Source organism: Panthera uncia, chromosome C2 (assembly GCF_023721935.1).
Source record: "Panthera uncia isolate 11264 chromosome C2, Puncia_PCG_1.0, whole genome shotgun sequence".
Classification (NCBI taxonomy): domain Eukaryota; kingdom Metazoa; phylum Chordata; class Mammalia; order Carnivora; family Felidae; genus Panthera; species Panthera uncia.
The window spans coordinates 124,960,372-124,973,500 of record NC_064810.1 but is presented as its reverse complement, the minus strand read 5'-3'; the positions used below and the strand labels follow the sequence as shown (position 1 = coordinate 124,973,500).

The window sequence follows — 13,129 nt, the reverse complement described above, 5'->3', positions numbered from 1 at the left end:
AGATATATAGGAGCACAAGAAGGTTAAAAAGAGCTGGACCCATTCTGGAGACACAGCCCCATGCCCAAGATTAGGGCTCTCCTCCTTCCTGGATGTGTCTTCAGGGATTAGTGCCCTAAGGTGTATAGACTGGAGCACAGCCTCCAAGTCTGTACATGTAGCTCCAACTGGTAGACAAGGCCCCAGACACCATCTCTGAATATTTTGTTCTGCACTGATCTTATCTTTTCCCAGACACCTATAACTCTTTGTGTCTGTATTACTTACTTTGATCCTTAATTGTATGTGTCCACAGATTCTAGGACCCATGGGTGTGGGGTCTTGCCTGACTAGAAAGCGTCTGGGCTCCCCAGCATCATGGGCTGTGGCTTCCATAGCTTCATGGCTTTCACAGTGCCAGCACAGTTCTGGGCATGGGGTCTCTGCTCAATGAATGAGGGGCTGCACAAGATCAATCTTAATTGAATGAATGGTTCAGGGCTCCAAATCATCTAATAATGGCAATACTAATTATAATAGCAACTGATATTTATGGAGTTCCTCTGTGTACAGGCCACACAGCTAAACTCCTTAGGTATATTATCTCATTAAATCCTCAAAACTACCTCTTTTCAGTTGAGAGTATTAAGGCTTAGAAGTTCACCATCTCAAGGGTCACCAACAAGAGATTATTTTTGAACTTGGTTGCTGTGAACATCTAGGGTGTTCACTGGTTAGTTTCAAGGAACTATGAACCCCTCAGAGTCTCTGAAAACCCATGTTTGTGTTTAAGTATTTGTCCATTTTTCTGGGTAACATCTTTCTCTTTCGTCAAATCCTTCAAGCAGTTGTGCACACAATGTGGAGGATCCCATCTCTAGCCTGACGCAGAACAGTGCAATCTCAGCCTGCACATAGGGTCTCCCTGGAAAGCTTCACCTCATTGTGGTTGTCACCCTCACCAGCTCCCCATGGGGAGGGATGCAAGTATATAGATCCTGGCTGCAGCAAGGCACAGTTAGCTGGACCCTACCTGGTTGGCACCTTGGACCAGGCTGAAGTTCACATCTAAATTCTGAGACCAGGAAGTTGGCCTTATTAAGATTCCTGATAAAGGAATTGGCTTTCAGGGCTGACCTATCTTCAGCAGATTTTCCCTTTGATTACTCAGGAGTGCTCTTATTTCCAGCTTAATGCCTACAAATAAACTCACTCACCCTGTCTCTCCATTCTTTAAAAAAAAAAAAAAAATTCATCCTGCCCAAATCACATTAAGAAGCAGGAGATTCTATCTCAGTATGGCAACACTTGGGCTAATCTTGTGTCTCTAGAAGGATCTTTTCTGTTTAACTCTTTGAGGTCCCAGTGCCAACTGTACTCACGCAGGCTGAGCCAACCTCTCAGGCACATTCTGGAAAACACAGAGCCCTATCCTCATGACCCAGGACCTACCATGCCCCTCCCACTTAAGCCAGCTCAGTGGTTTTCCCATATTTTAAAAGGACTGAGTCTCTTTAGCCCTTTTCACAGGAAGCTTTCATCAGTAGTAACCGTGGCAACAGATCAGAGAAGCTTCAAAAAGCCTGTCTGTATATAATTAAGAAAAACGAGGACATGGACGCAAGAGCAGGGAGCTTTAGACAAGGAGACTGTGGCTCTGAGCCCCTACCACTGCACGCACTGAGGCCTTTTGCTGACGGAGATGAAGAATTTTCTTCTCTTTCTGGCCTCCCCCTCTACTCCCCCCGCCTTTTGACATTTTTGTTTGGTTGCCTCAGTTGGCCTCCTTCCTGAGGATGTTGAGTGGAGCTCTGGTTCTGGACAGACACTCCCCACAGGGGTAAGGGCCTCAAGCCCAGGGAGTGCTGCTTGGAGGGGTAGAGGTGGCCTAGCACCTTTGTCTAGGGACATTTATTCTGAGGCCAAACATGCTGTGGTCAGACTCTCCCAAGTACAGGCAAGGCTGAGCAACCTGCTGGCAGGAACGTGCCCTTATCATTAGGCTGATGGAGCACAGACCAGGGACCATTGCCATTTTAGCTACCCAGAGACTGGCCCCTGGCTTGCCCTGCCCAGAGCAGGCCTCCTGGGAAAAGGGGCAGGAGCTAAGCATTGTTGGGAGGCAATCTTTTTTTTTTTTATTTCTTTAATGTTTATTCATTTATTTTGAGAGAGAGAGAAAGAGCTTGAGCAGGGGAGCGGCAGAGATGGAGGGAGAGAGAGAATCCCAGGCAGGCTCTGTGCTGTCAGCACAGAGCCTGATGTGGGTCTAGAACTCATGAACCATGAGATCATCACCTGAGCCAAAATCAAGAGTTGGATGCTTAGCCGACTGAGCCACCCAGGTACCCCATTGGGAAGCAGTCTTAACCTGGGGGCTATTTTATTTTATAGCACTTATTTTTATCTGAAGTCATGTCATTTATCTCCATGTTTCCTTCTTTCTTTCCTTTCTTTCCTTCTTCCTTCTGTCTGTTTTCTCTCACCAGAATGTAAGTAAGTTCCATGGGAGCAGAAGTTTGTCTATCTGGCCTTTCCCTCACCTCTGAGTGCCTAGAATTACACAGGAGTATTTGTTAAAGAAGTGAGTGAGTGAATGAATGAGTAGTGAACAGGATCCCAATCACTGTTTGTGGACCAGACTCGGGCCATCTCCACAGATGTGTACTGTGAGCCCAGGCACTCTGCTGGGCTCTGAAACAAGACACACCCCTACTCTTGAGGACATGGTGGGGAAGGACACACAGCAAGACATATTTGGGTTCTTCTAGCTTTCCTTGAAAGGAAAGGATTCAGATATACGCAGTTCTGGAATCAATAAACATGGGCCCTATAGGTCCCCATAGGTCCCCATTCATGCCCCACAGATGCATTTGCTCTGGAAAGCAGCCATGAAAGAGAATGGTGCAGTAGTTGCTTTATATGAAGGCTGTGTCTAAATAACCATGAAAAAATCTTCTTGGAAACCTGCCACTTTTCTTCCTGAGCAGGGAGCAGGCACGGGGCAGCATCAAATGGGATCATCCCACCTGCCAGGGACACCACTGGATCAAGGGACAGGGAAGTCCTCTCCAAACCAGCTCCTCACTTGCCACCTTTATCTCACTAAAGCCTCTACCACTCAGGGCCACAAGCAGTCTTCCCTGTTACCACAACTGTATCCTCCCTCTGCCCCACAGCAGGGCATCTCATGCTGGGATAGGGTGATCTTAAGTTGTGCACCCTGAGCAGAGGTCAAAACCAAGTGTGAGGAGCCTCCCCTGAGCAAAGAGCTGGGGCATTGGAACCACGGAGATAAGCCAGCCACAAGCTCCCACCCACCAGGAAGCCACAGCGTGGTGAGTTCAACACAGAGGAAGAGATCATCACAGTGCAATAATGGAATCTGTGTTAGCATCTAGAAATAGGCTTATGGAAGCCCAAGGGTGGGGGGTACGTGACTGCAGGCATCAGAGAAGCCTCCTGGTGAAATTGAGTACTAGATCTTGGGTGGTGAGCAGGAGTTCATCAAATGGATAAGGAGGAAAGGAATTGCAGACAGAAGAGAACACTGTGCAGAGGCTCAGGGGCATGAAGGGAGTTTAGTATGCACAGGAAATCACAGGAATCTTCCTACAGGCCACAGTATAAGGCCACTTTGAGGGTCAAGTGACCAGGGATAAGATCATGAGTAAGACGACTACATGGGGACTTGAAGGATGTGGAAAGGAGGTAAACTTTTGGGCAGTTGCAGTTTGAGCAGGGGAACACTATGATCTCATGGGCATTTCAGAACCCACTCTCTGGCAGAATAGAACGGACAGGAGGGGTGCAAAGCAGTGTGGGAGGATTCACAAGAAGGCTGTTGCTCTAGGGCAGGAAAGTCCACAGGGCCTGGAGTTCTAAGGGGGTGAAGATATTGAGGAAGGGAACATTCTGAGGACAAAGAGGTAGGACATCACTGTAGTGACTGAATGTGGGGGACACAGAAGATGTGACTGTCAGGGTCTGGCTACTGATCATGCAGGGTGTCAAGCAAGGGAAGGACTGAATGGCATTCTCTGCATTTGTCAGGTGGGATGCCAAAAGAAAAGCAGTGACGGGGGGGGGGGGGGGGGGGGGGGTGGGGGCGAGGGGGGGGCACCTTCTCCACTTAGACGGGGGGGAGGGGGGGGGGGGGGGGGGGGGGGGGGTAGTAACTGGACTGCACTTGCCCAAGCAAGGAGAGAGGAGGCCCTCCACTTTGGAAAACTTGGCTGGAGGGCGAAGAAGAGAGGGCAGTCAACATAGATGCCAGTGGTGCTGCTTTAGCTTTTAAAATAGCAAAAATCTAATGGGAGTTTAAGTGGAGAAGGTGGAGCCAGGGGAGAAGGTGAAGATTAAGGTCATGGGAGAAAGGAGATAATGACATGGGGAGGCCTCCACAAGGTGGGAAGAATGGGTGGTCCCTCTCCTGGGCAGTACCTATCTCTGCTCTACCAACCAAGACTGCTTTCCAGTGATGGCGTCCCAAAGCTGCAATAAGATAACATTGTTAAAGAATCCTTCCACACCCAGCAGAGAGCAAGTGCTGGATGAATGTATTTATGATGAGTATGAGAGATGGTGGCCTGTGGCAGAGGCTAGGCTGTCTGCTGAGACAGGGAGCAATGGCACTGACCACTGGGAGCTTGTGGTCCAAATCTCATCAGTCTGAGCAAACAGACGTGTCCAAGACAGGCACTGGCCAATATGCACATTAACGAATAGTGCAGCGCAAGGTGAAGCTGGCCCGGCCGAGTAAGAACCCAGCAACGGCCATGCCAGCTACCCTCTCAGCACTAGCTGTGTGCTGATCCGAGAAGAGACGGATGTTTATCCCTGGGCAGATGGGTTGGGAATTCTTGAACGCTATTTGCAAGACTTCAGTAAAAATGCTTCATGAATCCTGCCCTGTCACTAGCCTGTATGAAAGTTGTGCTTTAGCTCAGGCCTAATGGGCTTTATATAGTACAGTACTGATTTTCTTTCACGTTTTAATAGAATCCGATTTAATATTTGCTTTCTGCTCTAGCTGCTTGCTGTTGACTGATTCAACACAGAATCCTTCCCTGGTGCCCCCCGACCTTGTTGTTATTCCCTCATTTTGTTTGTTGGCATTTGATTCCTGTCTTCAGCATGAACCACTTTACACATGTCTTCGTTCAGCTGGCGACAGTCACGTGTGTGAATTCTGAATGCATTACTATCCAGAGCGGCTGCTCCAGCAGACCCGCCATTCAGAAGGGGGGCTTTTGGGTGGGATTCATTTTCATCATTAGACATTGAGGACATGCAGCGCTTAGCTTGGGAACCTGAGGCTGTGATCTGTTCTGTTTCTGGGCAGGAGATTCTCAAAATGCCCAGCACCTTGGCTGTTAATTCAGAGATATGTTGCCTTCCTACAAAGGACTAGGTTTTCTAGAATTTAGTATTTAGCAAGGCATTTCAACCTTTGCCACAGTGTGAACACCATCTATAGACAGAGCTATCCAGAGGGAAGAGTCTGCCCTCCTTGACTCCCAATGAGTCTGGCTGGTTTGTAGGAGAGAGAGTCTGGTCAAATCTCCTGTTATCCATGAACAGATCTGATCATCAACCTTTGGAGTACCATACCAGTGTAAGGCCAGAGTGGGAAATGGCTTTTCCCTTAGTAGGGAAGGATAACCGGTTTCACTAGCAGGCAGCATAAGGCTGTTGTTAAAGTGCATGAGCTTTGGAATCAGGCAGACAGGGGTCTCCACACTGGCTGCAGTTCTTACATACCACATGATCCACAGCCAGTCTCCATTCTCAGTTTTAGTTTCCCTTTCTATAAAATCAAATTAATTACTGTCTCTTCTCAGGTAATAGGTGTAAAGCAACTAGCAGAATGTCTAGAACAAATCTCTATGTTCTTCTCATGTCATGGGGTAAAAAATGGTGGCTATACGAACCTCCCAGCCAACTTGGCTTCTTGTCTTCACCAAAGCTTGGGCACTGTGAATATTCATGTATCCAGGTGATCTGGCAGCCTGCCCGACAGAGAAATAGCCCCAGCATGTACACATCACGCAGACTCCAAATTGCATGTGGTTTTGCGCAAGGTGCCAGGATATGTCGGAGCTTTTGATGGGTCACTCATGTCCCTCAACCCTTGAATTCTACACAAAGAAAAGACAGGAATCCAGTAAGTGTCTACTACATATGTGTAGCATACCCTAAAGCTGGCTAGAGGAAGTGGCTTGGTCCTGAAAACCAAAGAGCTTGAACCCAGATCCCTGCACCCTCCTCTCCTTTGGCACACACGATTGCCACTGTCCCCACTGGGATGACTGAGAGGGAAGTTTAGGCCAGGTTGTCATTTCTGTCCACCATATATTCTCAGAATGGATTGGAGCATGGAGATTTGGCCTTGACGGACTGAAGGTGATACATGTGTGTGACAGGGGAGGAGATACACCAAAGGCAGATGGAGAGAGGCAGGAGGAGGAAGCTTCTGCCTAGCCTCACTGGGCCCTTCTTTGTCTCCCTACAGGTGTCCCGTCAGGTCCCCGCAATGTCATCTCCATTGTCAATGAGACATCTATCATTCTGGAGTGGCATCCGCCAAGGGAGACAGGCGGGCGGGATGATGTGACCTACAACATCATCTGTAGAAAGTGCCGGGCAGACCGTCGGAGCTGCTCCCGCTGTGACGACAACGTGGAGTTTGTACCCAGGCAGCTGGGCCTGACCGAGTGCCGTGTCTCCATCAGCAGCCTGTGGGCCCACACCCCCTATACCTTCGACATCCAGGCCGTCAATGGAGTCTCCAGCAAGAGCCCCTTCCCCCCACAGCATGTCTCCGTCAACATCACCACGAACCAAGCCGGTGAGTCTGGAGGCATCTGTGCTCCTTCTGTCTGTCTATGTGGCTGGCTCCCTATCCATCCCCGTGAAGGAACAAAGCTTCAGTCACACCCATTCTGCTTTCAGGCCTCCTCCCAGGGGTGAAGGTGTCAGGTGATGGGCATTTGTGGCCATGGAGGAAACATGGCAGAAAATAGTGTTTCACCTCTGAGAGTGAGTTGGATTCTGAGGGATATTTTCGTGCTCAGCACAAAAGCAAAGAGGGATATCCAGGCCAGCGTAGAACCCCCAGCTCTGCATCCAGCTGGGATTCAACAAATGCCTTTGGAAAGATAGATGGACGGACAGATGGATGGGTGGTAGATGGACAGACAGATGGATGGGTCTGCACGATCTTGAGAACCCTGGTGCCGCTTTATCAGAAAACCCAATGAAGGAAGCTTCCCAGAAATCATGTGATAAAGTGAGGATTGCCTTCATAGATTATTTTTCAATTAAACTGTGTAATTCAAGAGTGCATTCTCCTGTATAGCTTGCCTAAATGAATGCTCCACTGTTAGAGAGACTTCAGGTAGTTGGCAGTAGATCACTCCTGACGGCCTGTACGTCCCTGAGGCGTGCACAGCTCACTAGACATTTCCTTCTCTTCTCTTTATTTCTGTATCTCTCACTCTTCTGACCTTTTCTCTGTATTGCTTTTTACACCTCTTGCAACAACCCATTCCTTTGTATGTCCGTTTAGCCAGTCCATTCAGGCACTCACTCACTCATTTATTTATTTACTCACTCATTATTAAGAGACGGTTAGTTAGCATCTGCCGTGGGCCCAGCTGCGGATTAGACACTGTGAGGAGTACAGGAACGGACAACACCATTCCTCCCACAAAACTCATTCACTGAAGAATTTGCAGGACGTAGACACAAAATACAAACCTGCGGCATGGTGTATTCTAAGCGTGTGTACCATACACATGCAGTAAATACCGAGGGAGTTAGAAATGAGCAATCTCTCCCCTGGGGTGATGGTGCAAGACTGCAGAGGGAAAGTCTATAGGCAATAGGGATCGTGGGCAATGGACTGTGATCTTATTTGGAATTATGGATTTTTTTCAATCAACAAATTCTAGAAGGACAGCTTGTTAGTGGAATAGCTGGAGCCAGGCACGTCTCTTTTCTCTCTCTCCCTGTGTGCAGCTCCCCTTTCTTAACCTCCTCTTCCCTATTCCGTCCTTGTCTGCTCCTCACTTCCCCATCCTCAGGCTCCTTCTGCCTCTTTCAATCCCAGGCATCTTTGATGGCAGATGATTCTTGGGTTTAAGCTGTCAGAACTCAGGAGAAAAAAAGGTGTTGTAGGAGAGCATGGCTGTCCAGATGGCTGCGTTGTTGCTGTGAACACGTGTGTGTTCGTGTGTGCATGTTTGTATGTATGTGTATGGTCACGTGTTTGCATGCATGTGTGTGCCGTGAGAAAATAGGCGTGGAAGTGTGGAAACCTCCAGCTGGTGACCACAGCCCCAGTGCCGTGGAGACAAAGGTTGTGACAGTCTGTCTTACCCAAAGAAAAGGGAATGGTAATTTCTATATCACGGAACATGGGCAGCCTTTGTTAGCAGTGTTTCCCTTGGAGAGTTTAAGGCAGAAAACTGGCTGAAATATTTTAGTGTCCCAGCTTCGGGGACTAATAATCCTGCCAGGCTGTCATGTCATGCTGGGCTTGGCTGTCTGCTCTCTCTCTCTAAGAATGTGCGAACAAACCTGCCACTTATGGCGGTTTACTTTGATTCCTGCCCCTCCCTTTCCTTACCCTGCTATTCCCGAACCTGCCCATCTGCTTGTCTTGCCATCTGCACCTTCCCAGGCTGCAGAGGCGCTGAGCGACCAGGGCTCCTGCAAGGGGCCTGGCATTGCCGGCATTCAAAGTATTTGTTTTGATCCTCACTCATTTTCTCCTCCACAAGCACATTTCTCATGGCCTTTGTTCCCCCTTTGGTGGGCCCTCTATTCCTAACCTTCCCTGATTTGGGGGTCCCAGCCCCATCCACATGTTCCAGTCTATGATTTCTTTCTGGGAATTCTGGAATTTGGGTGTCAGAAAGTTTATAATCAATAAGAGAAGGGTGCTTCTCAGTGGCATATGGTTGTTACAAAACAAATGACAAGGGGGCCCATGGGTCCTAATCTGTGGACTGTGGGGCCCTGAGGAACATGGTGCTTTCACACTGCTTTGACAGATCCACATGTGAATGCAAATTATTTTCAACCAACAGATAACTCTTTTAAAAGATGAGATTTTTCAAAATAAACACTTGGGCCTGTTCCTCTGTGAGAGGCCTTTTATGGCATCATAAAAGCCGTATCACTCAGATCCAGTAAGGAACAGGGTAGATGGACCCATGCAAGTCCACAAATTATGACATGTCTAACGTCTTTCCAGGGACCCCTGAACTCTTCCGTTCTGGGTGAAGTCCAGGTCAGCCTCCCCACCCTGACCTCGTGATATGGCACGGCCCCTGCCACCCCTCTCCTACTGTCTGGGTCATGAGTAGGTAGATAGAAGGTAAAGAATTTGACCCAGAGCTATCCTGGAATCAGTTATTAAATCAAATGATAAGTGCTATCGAGGACCTATTCTCGGTCTAGAACTGCCCAAACTGAAATAGCTGGGGACCGTTGAATGGATCCTGATTGAGGAGTAGGTGAATAATTATTATCATAGCTTAACACCTCATGTTTGTTGGTTCATTTTGTTTTGTTTTTGAGTTGACAAAGAATTTTGTCATACATGGACTCATTTGATCCTCATAATTACCCGTGACTTAGGCGTTGTTCATATGTTTCTGATAAGGAAGAAGAAGCTTAAAGGGATTTGAGAATCTAGGATTAGAAGAGGGTTGGCAGGAAATCACCTCTGATTCTGCCTTCCTGTTTCCTTCCCTAAACAGTGGGCAGTCCCTCTGCGCATGGCGAAAGTTTTCAGAGCCAGCCAGTGCCCTCTGGCTCAAAAGAGCACCTCACTGTGCACCCTCTGTTACTCTTCCACGATTTTCTCTGTGACACAGAACCACAAAAGACTTTTCCCTGCCTCTGGATCAAGATGGAGATGAGTGTGTGTTCGTTGAGGGATCCAAGGTGTCCCCCCATGGTGAATTGGATCTTGACAGTGGGTGTCAGTAAGGGTCACACAAGAGAAGGGTTTGGATAAGTTGGCTGCTCAGTGGTCTTGGACTTGATCTGAAGCCCGATGCTCATGATTATCAGACTCTATCCTGGGAGGCTGGTTGCTGCTTTGGGCTGGTGCTTTCTTTTGTTGGGAGCTACAGACCACATCCATGGCTGGGCATGTAACTCTTACTATTCAGCAGACACAGAATTTCCATGCCCCCCTTTCTCAGGGCTGCCCAGGCACGCCACGCTGATGCTGCATCTGCTGCTATCATGAGCCCTGCCCAGTGGAAGCAGGCAGCTCATCCTAGCTGATTGAGGTATCTAATAAAAAGAACTGGTTGGCATCAGTCCATCAGAGGGAGTCACCATGAGGCTTTCCTTGACCCTCAGGGCTGTGATCTAAGACCATAGGAGGTTTTATAATCGTCTTTTGGTCCATAGCATACACAGAGACAAGCATCACTGAGGGAACACTGAAGGATCTCTTGGGTCCTGAGATGCAGAGGGCTTCCGTATCCTTCCATAACAACCCCAGTCATGTCTATAGTCATGACTTCTCAAGGATCTCATATCACTTGGAGAGTATCAGGATCAGATCCTCACCCAGCCCATAGGCAGTGGCCGAGAACTACTATTTTGAGCACCTCCAGTGTGCCAAGCACCTACCAAGTTCTTTATAAAGTTGAGGTGGATCAGATGAAGAAACTGGGGTCAGAGTGCTTTCAGAATTTTCTCAGCACCTTATAGGCAGCAGTGATGTTTCTAGGTTTCAAACTCAGATTTGTGGCCATTTTATCCTCTGACTGATCAAAAATCGCATTATGGTGAGCCGGGTAAGTTGTAAGCTCCCTCTAAGCCATTGCCACATAGCTAGGCCACTTCAGCTGTCAAAAAAAATGTCCATCATCTTTGGTCAGGGTTGGTCATGAATTATGCAAGCTCAGATTTACGTGAGGTCTTCAGGGATGCAGCCTCGCACTGAATACAGCTGCCTTGAGTTTAAAATAGACCAGCTCAGGTGGAACTCTCTCTGTTCCAGTGGCCAAGCGATCTGCAGAGAGGTTGTTATCACCACTAACTCCTGCAGTCACTCTCTGGCACCCGGCCCCAGATTCAGACTGATGGCCGGATCATCTGCTGTCAGAGAGAATTAAAGTGAATGACAAACTTTACTTCTCTTTTCTGCCAACTAGATTCAGAGTGTCAGAGTTGGGGAAGGGGACCTCAGAGGAAATCCTGGAAAAAGTAAATAAGACAAATCAGACTGGCACATCTTAAAAATCAACTTGCTGCAAAATAGAGTCCGTGAATTTGGGACCAACTAACCCAGAGAGAACAAACCCAAAGGCCCACGAGGCCTGTCTAGCAGTGGAGAGGAGCAAAACATGGCCAAGTGTCAGGCAGTAGGGAGTGGTGAGGACCACAGAGGACTGTAGAGGACAGGGCGAGCCTCTGCCCAGCTCCAGTAAGTGATGCCACACCCAGCAGTGCCAGAACTTATAAGCTGATAACCTAGATTTAAAATGCTGACAACTAATTAGAAAATTTTAAAGCACTTGAGAGCCAAACGTGTTGGCTGTGGTTTCTCACCTCCACCTCAGAGGGCTAATCTGACTTAGCCAAGCCTGGATGGCAAGGGTGCTGTGTTGGTCTAGCCCTTTTCCACCATGGGGCAGTCACCTGTCTCAGCTCCTGCACTCAGTGTGGCAGAGGTACAGCAGGGGACCCTGCAGTTGGACCCTCTCTCTGCTTTTCACACGACTCAGGCAAGTTCACATCACTCGTATGAGTGATGAGCCCTCCTTCCTCAACTGTAAAATGTAAATAATGACACCTGCTTCCGAGTGCTGTTGCGACAAGCAAATGAGACGGGACAGAAAGTGACTTTGTGACCAATGCTATAATGGGGAGATGAGCATCGTTTCTGGGCCAGACAGAAATTTGCTGGACTCTCTTCCTAGGCTTTCCTTCCAAGGCCCCTCCATCCCTTTGTTTGGAACTGATGTCATCCCCATCAGATAAATGGCATGTATGGGTTTGTCCATTCTTTGAGGGAGGAGTAGGCACTAGAAAGGCAAGTAGCAAAGTCCCGGTAAGTTGACAAGGACAGCGGAGCTAGAACCTGTATGTATACCTGGCACAGGCTGATCTTGCCACTCTGAGGAGCCTGTCTATCCTTCCTTCTCATGTATTTGGAGAAGCAGCCCTTGGCCTCTTACTTTCATGATGGCATCAACAGTATCTATATCTGACATTATATTACGCTTGGTCGGTTGGTGGCCCACTATGCCTATTGCATATGGAATATTAACATATTCACTGTGCCCACAGACACAACCCATTGCTTAATTTTGTTTAAAAGCTACTGCATTATTTCTATTAATGGTCATAAGCCCCAATAGTTTGTCCATTTTTAAGGCATTTTTGAAGCTCCTAGACAATTAAAGTCACTCAGAAATGCTACTTTTTCTACAAAAGAATTACCTAGCCCACCCATTCCTCTGAACACATCACCTAATTTGCATTATTCCTTGGTTAAATATAGTATTTGCATGCATAAAGAATAATCTTTGAATATGAAAAGGAATTTTATGATATTGCAATATATCGAGCTCTTTGGAGGAAAGATATTATGTAAATCTCAAAATTAAATATTAAAACAATATTACAGTGCTGCCTGTAAAAATTTAGAGTGTTAAGATCCATATGCTGAAACCAGTTCATTTTTAGGGGCTGGTCTCATTGGAAATTAGTAGGTGAAATTTGCTCCAAAGCAGAGAAAAGATTGAGTCAGAACTTTAAAAGACTGGAATGACTTTAAAGAAAACTTTCATTGAAATTAATAAAGAAAGTTTAAAACCCTTAAGTAAATGAAATTTTCACTGTTCTTCATTCAATTTCATAGCTCATTTCATTGGTTTCTTCTTGTTGTTAATTCTAAAAAGATTGTTTTTATTGTTTCTTAAGCCTTGACATTGAGAAGGAAATTTTTTTTATATGAAATTTATTGTCAAATTGGTTTCCATACAACACCCAGTGCTCCTCCCGACAGGTACGCTCTTCAATGCCCATTACCCACCCACCCCTCCCTCCCATCCCCCATCAACCATCAAGTTTATTCTCTGTTTTTAAGAGTCTCTTATGGCTTGGCTCTCTC

General features: G+C 47.3%; 1 protein-coding gene across 2 annotated transcripts in view; it reads left to right on the top strand.

Moving 5' to 3' along the window:
- The window catches only part of EPHB1 (EPH receptor B1), a 213,165-nt gene that overhangs the window by 87,122 nt on the left and 112,914 nt on the right, over nt 1-13,129 (top strand). For both annotated transcript variants that reach the window (XM_049628803.1, XM_049628802.1), the window contains one exon: nt 6,494-6,829. In XM_049628803.1, the coding sequence (XP_049484760.1) occupies nt 6,494-6,829 (336 nt within the window). The remainder of the gene's footprint in view (nt 1-6,493; nt 6,830-13,129) is intronic.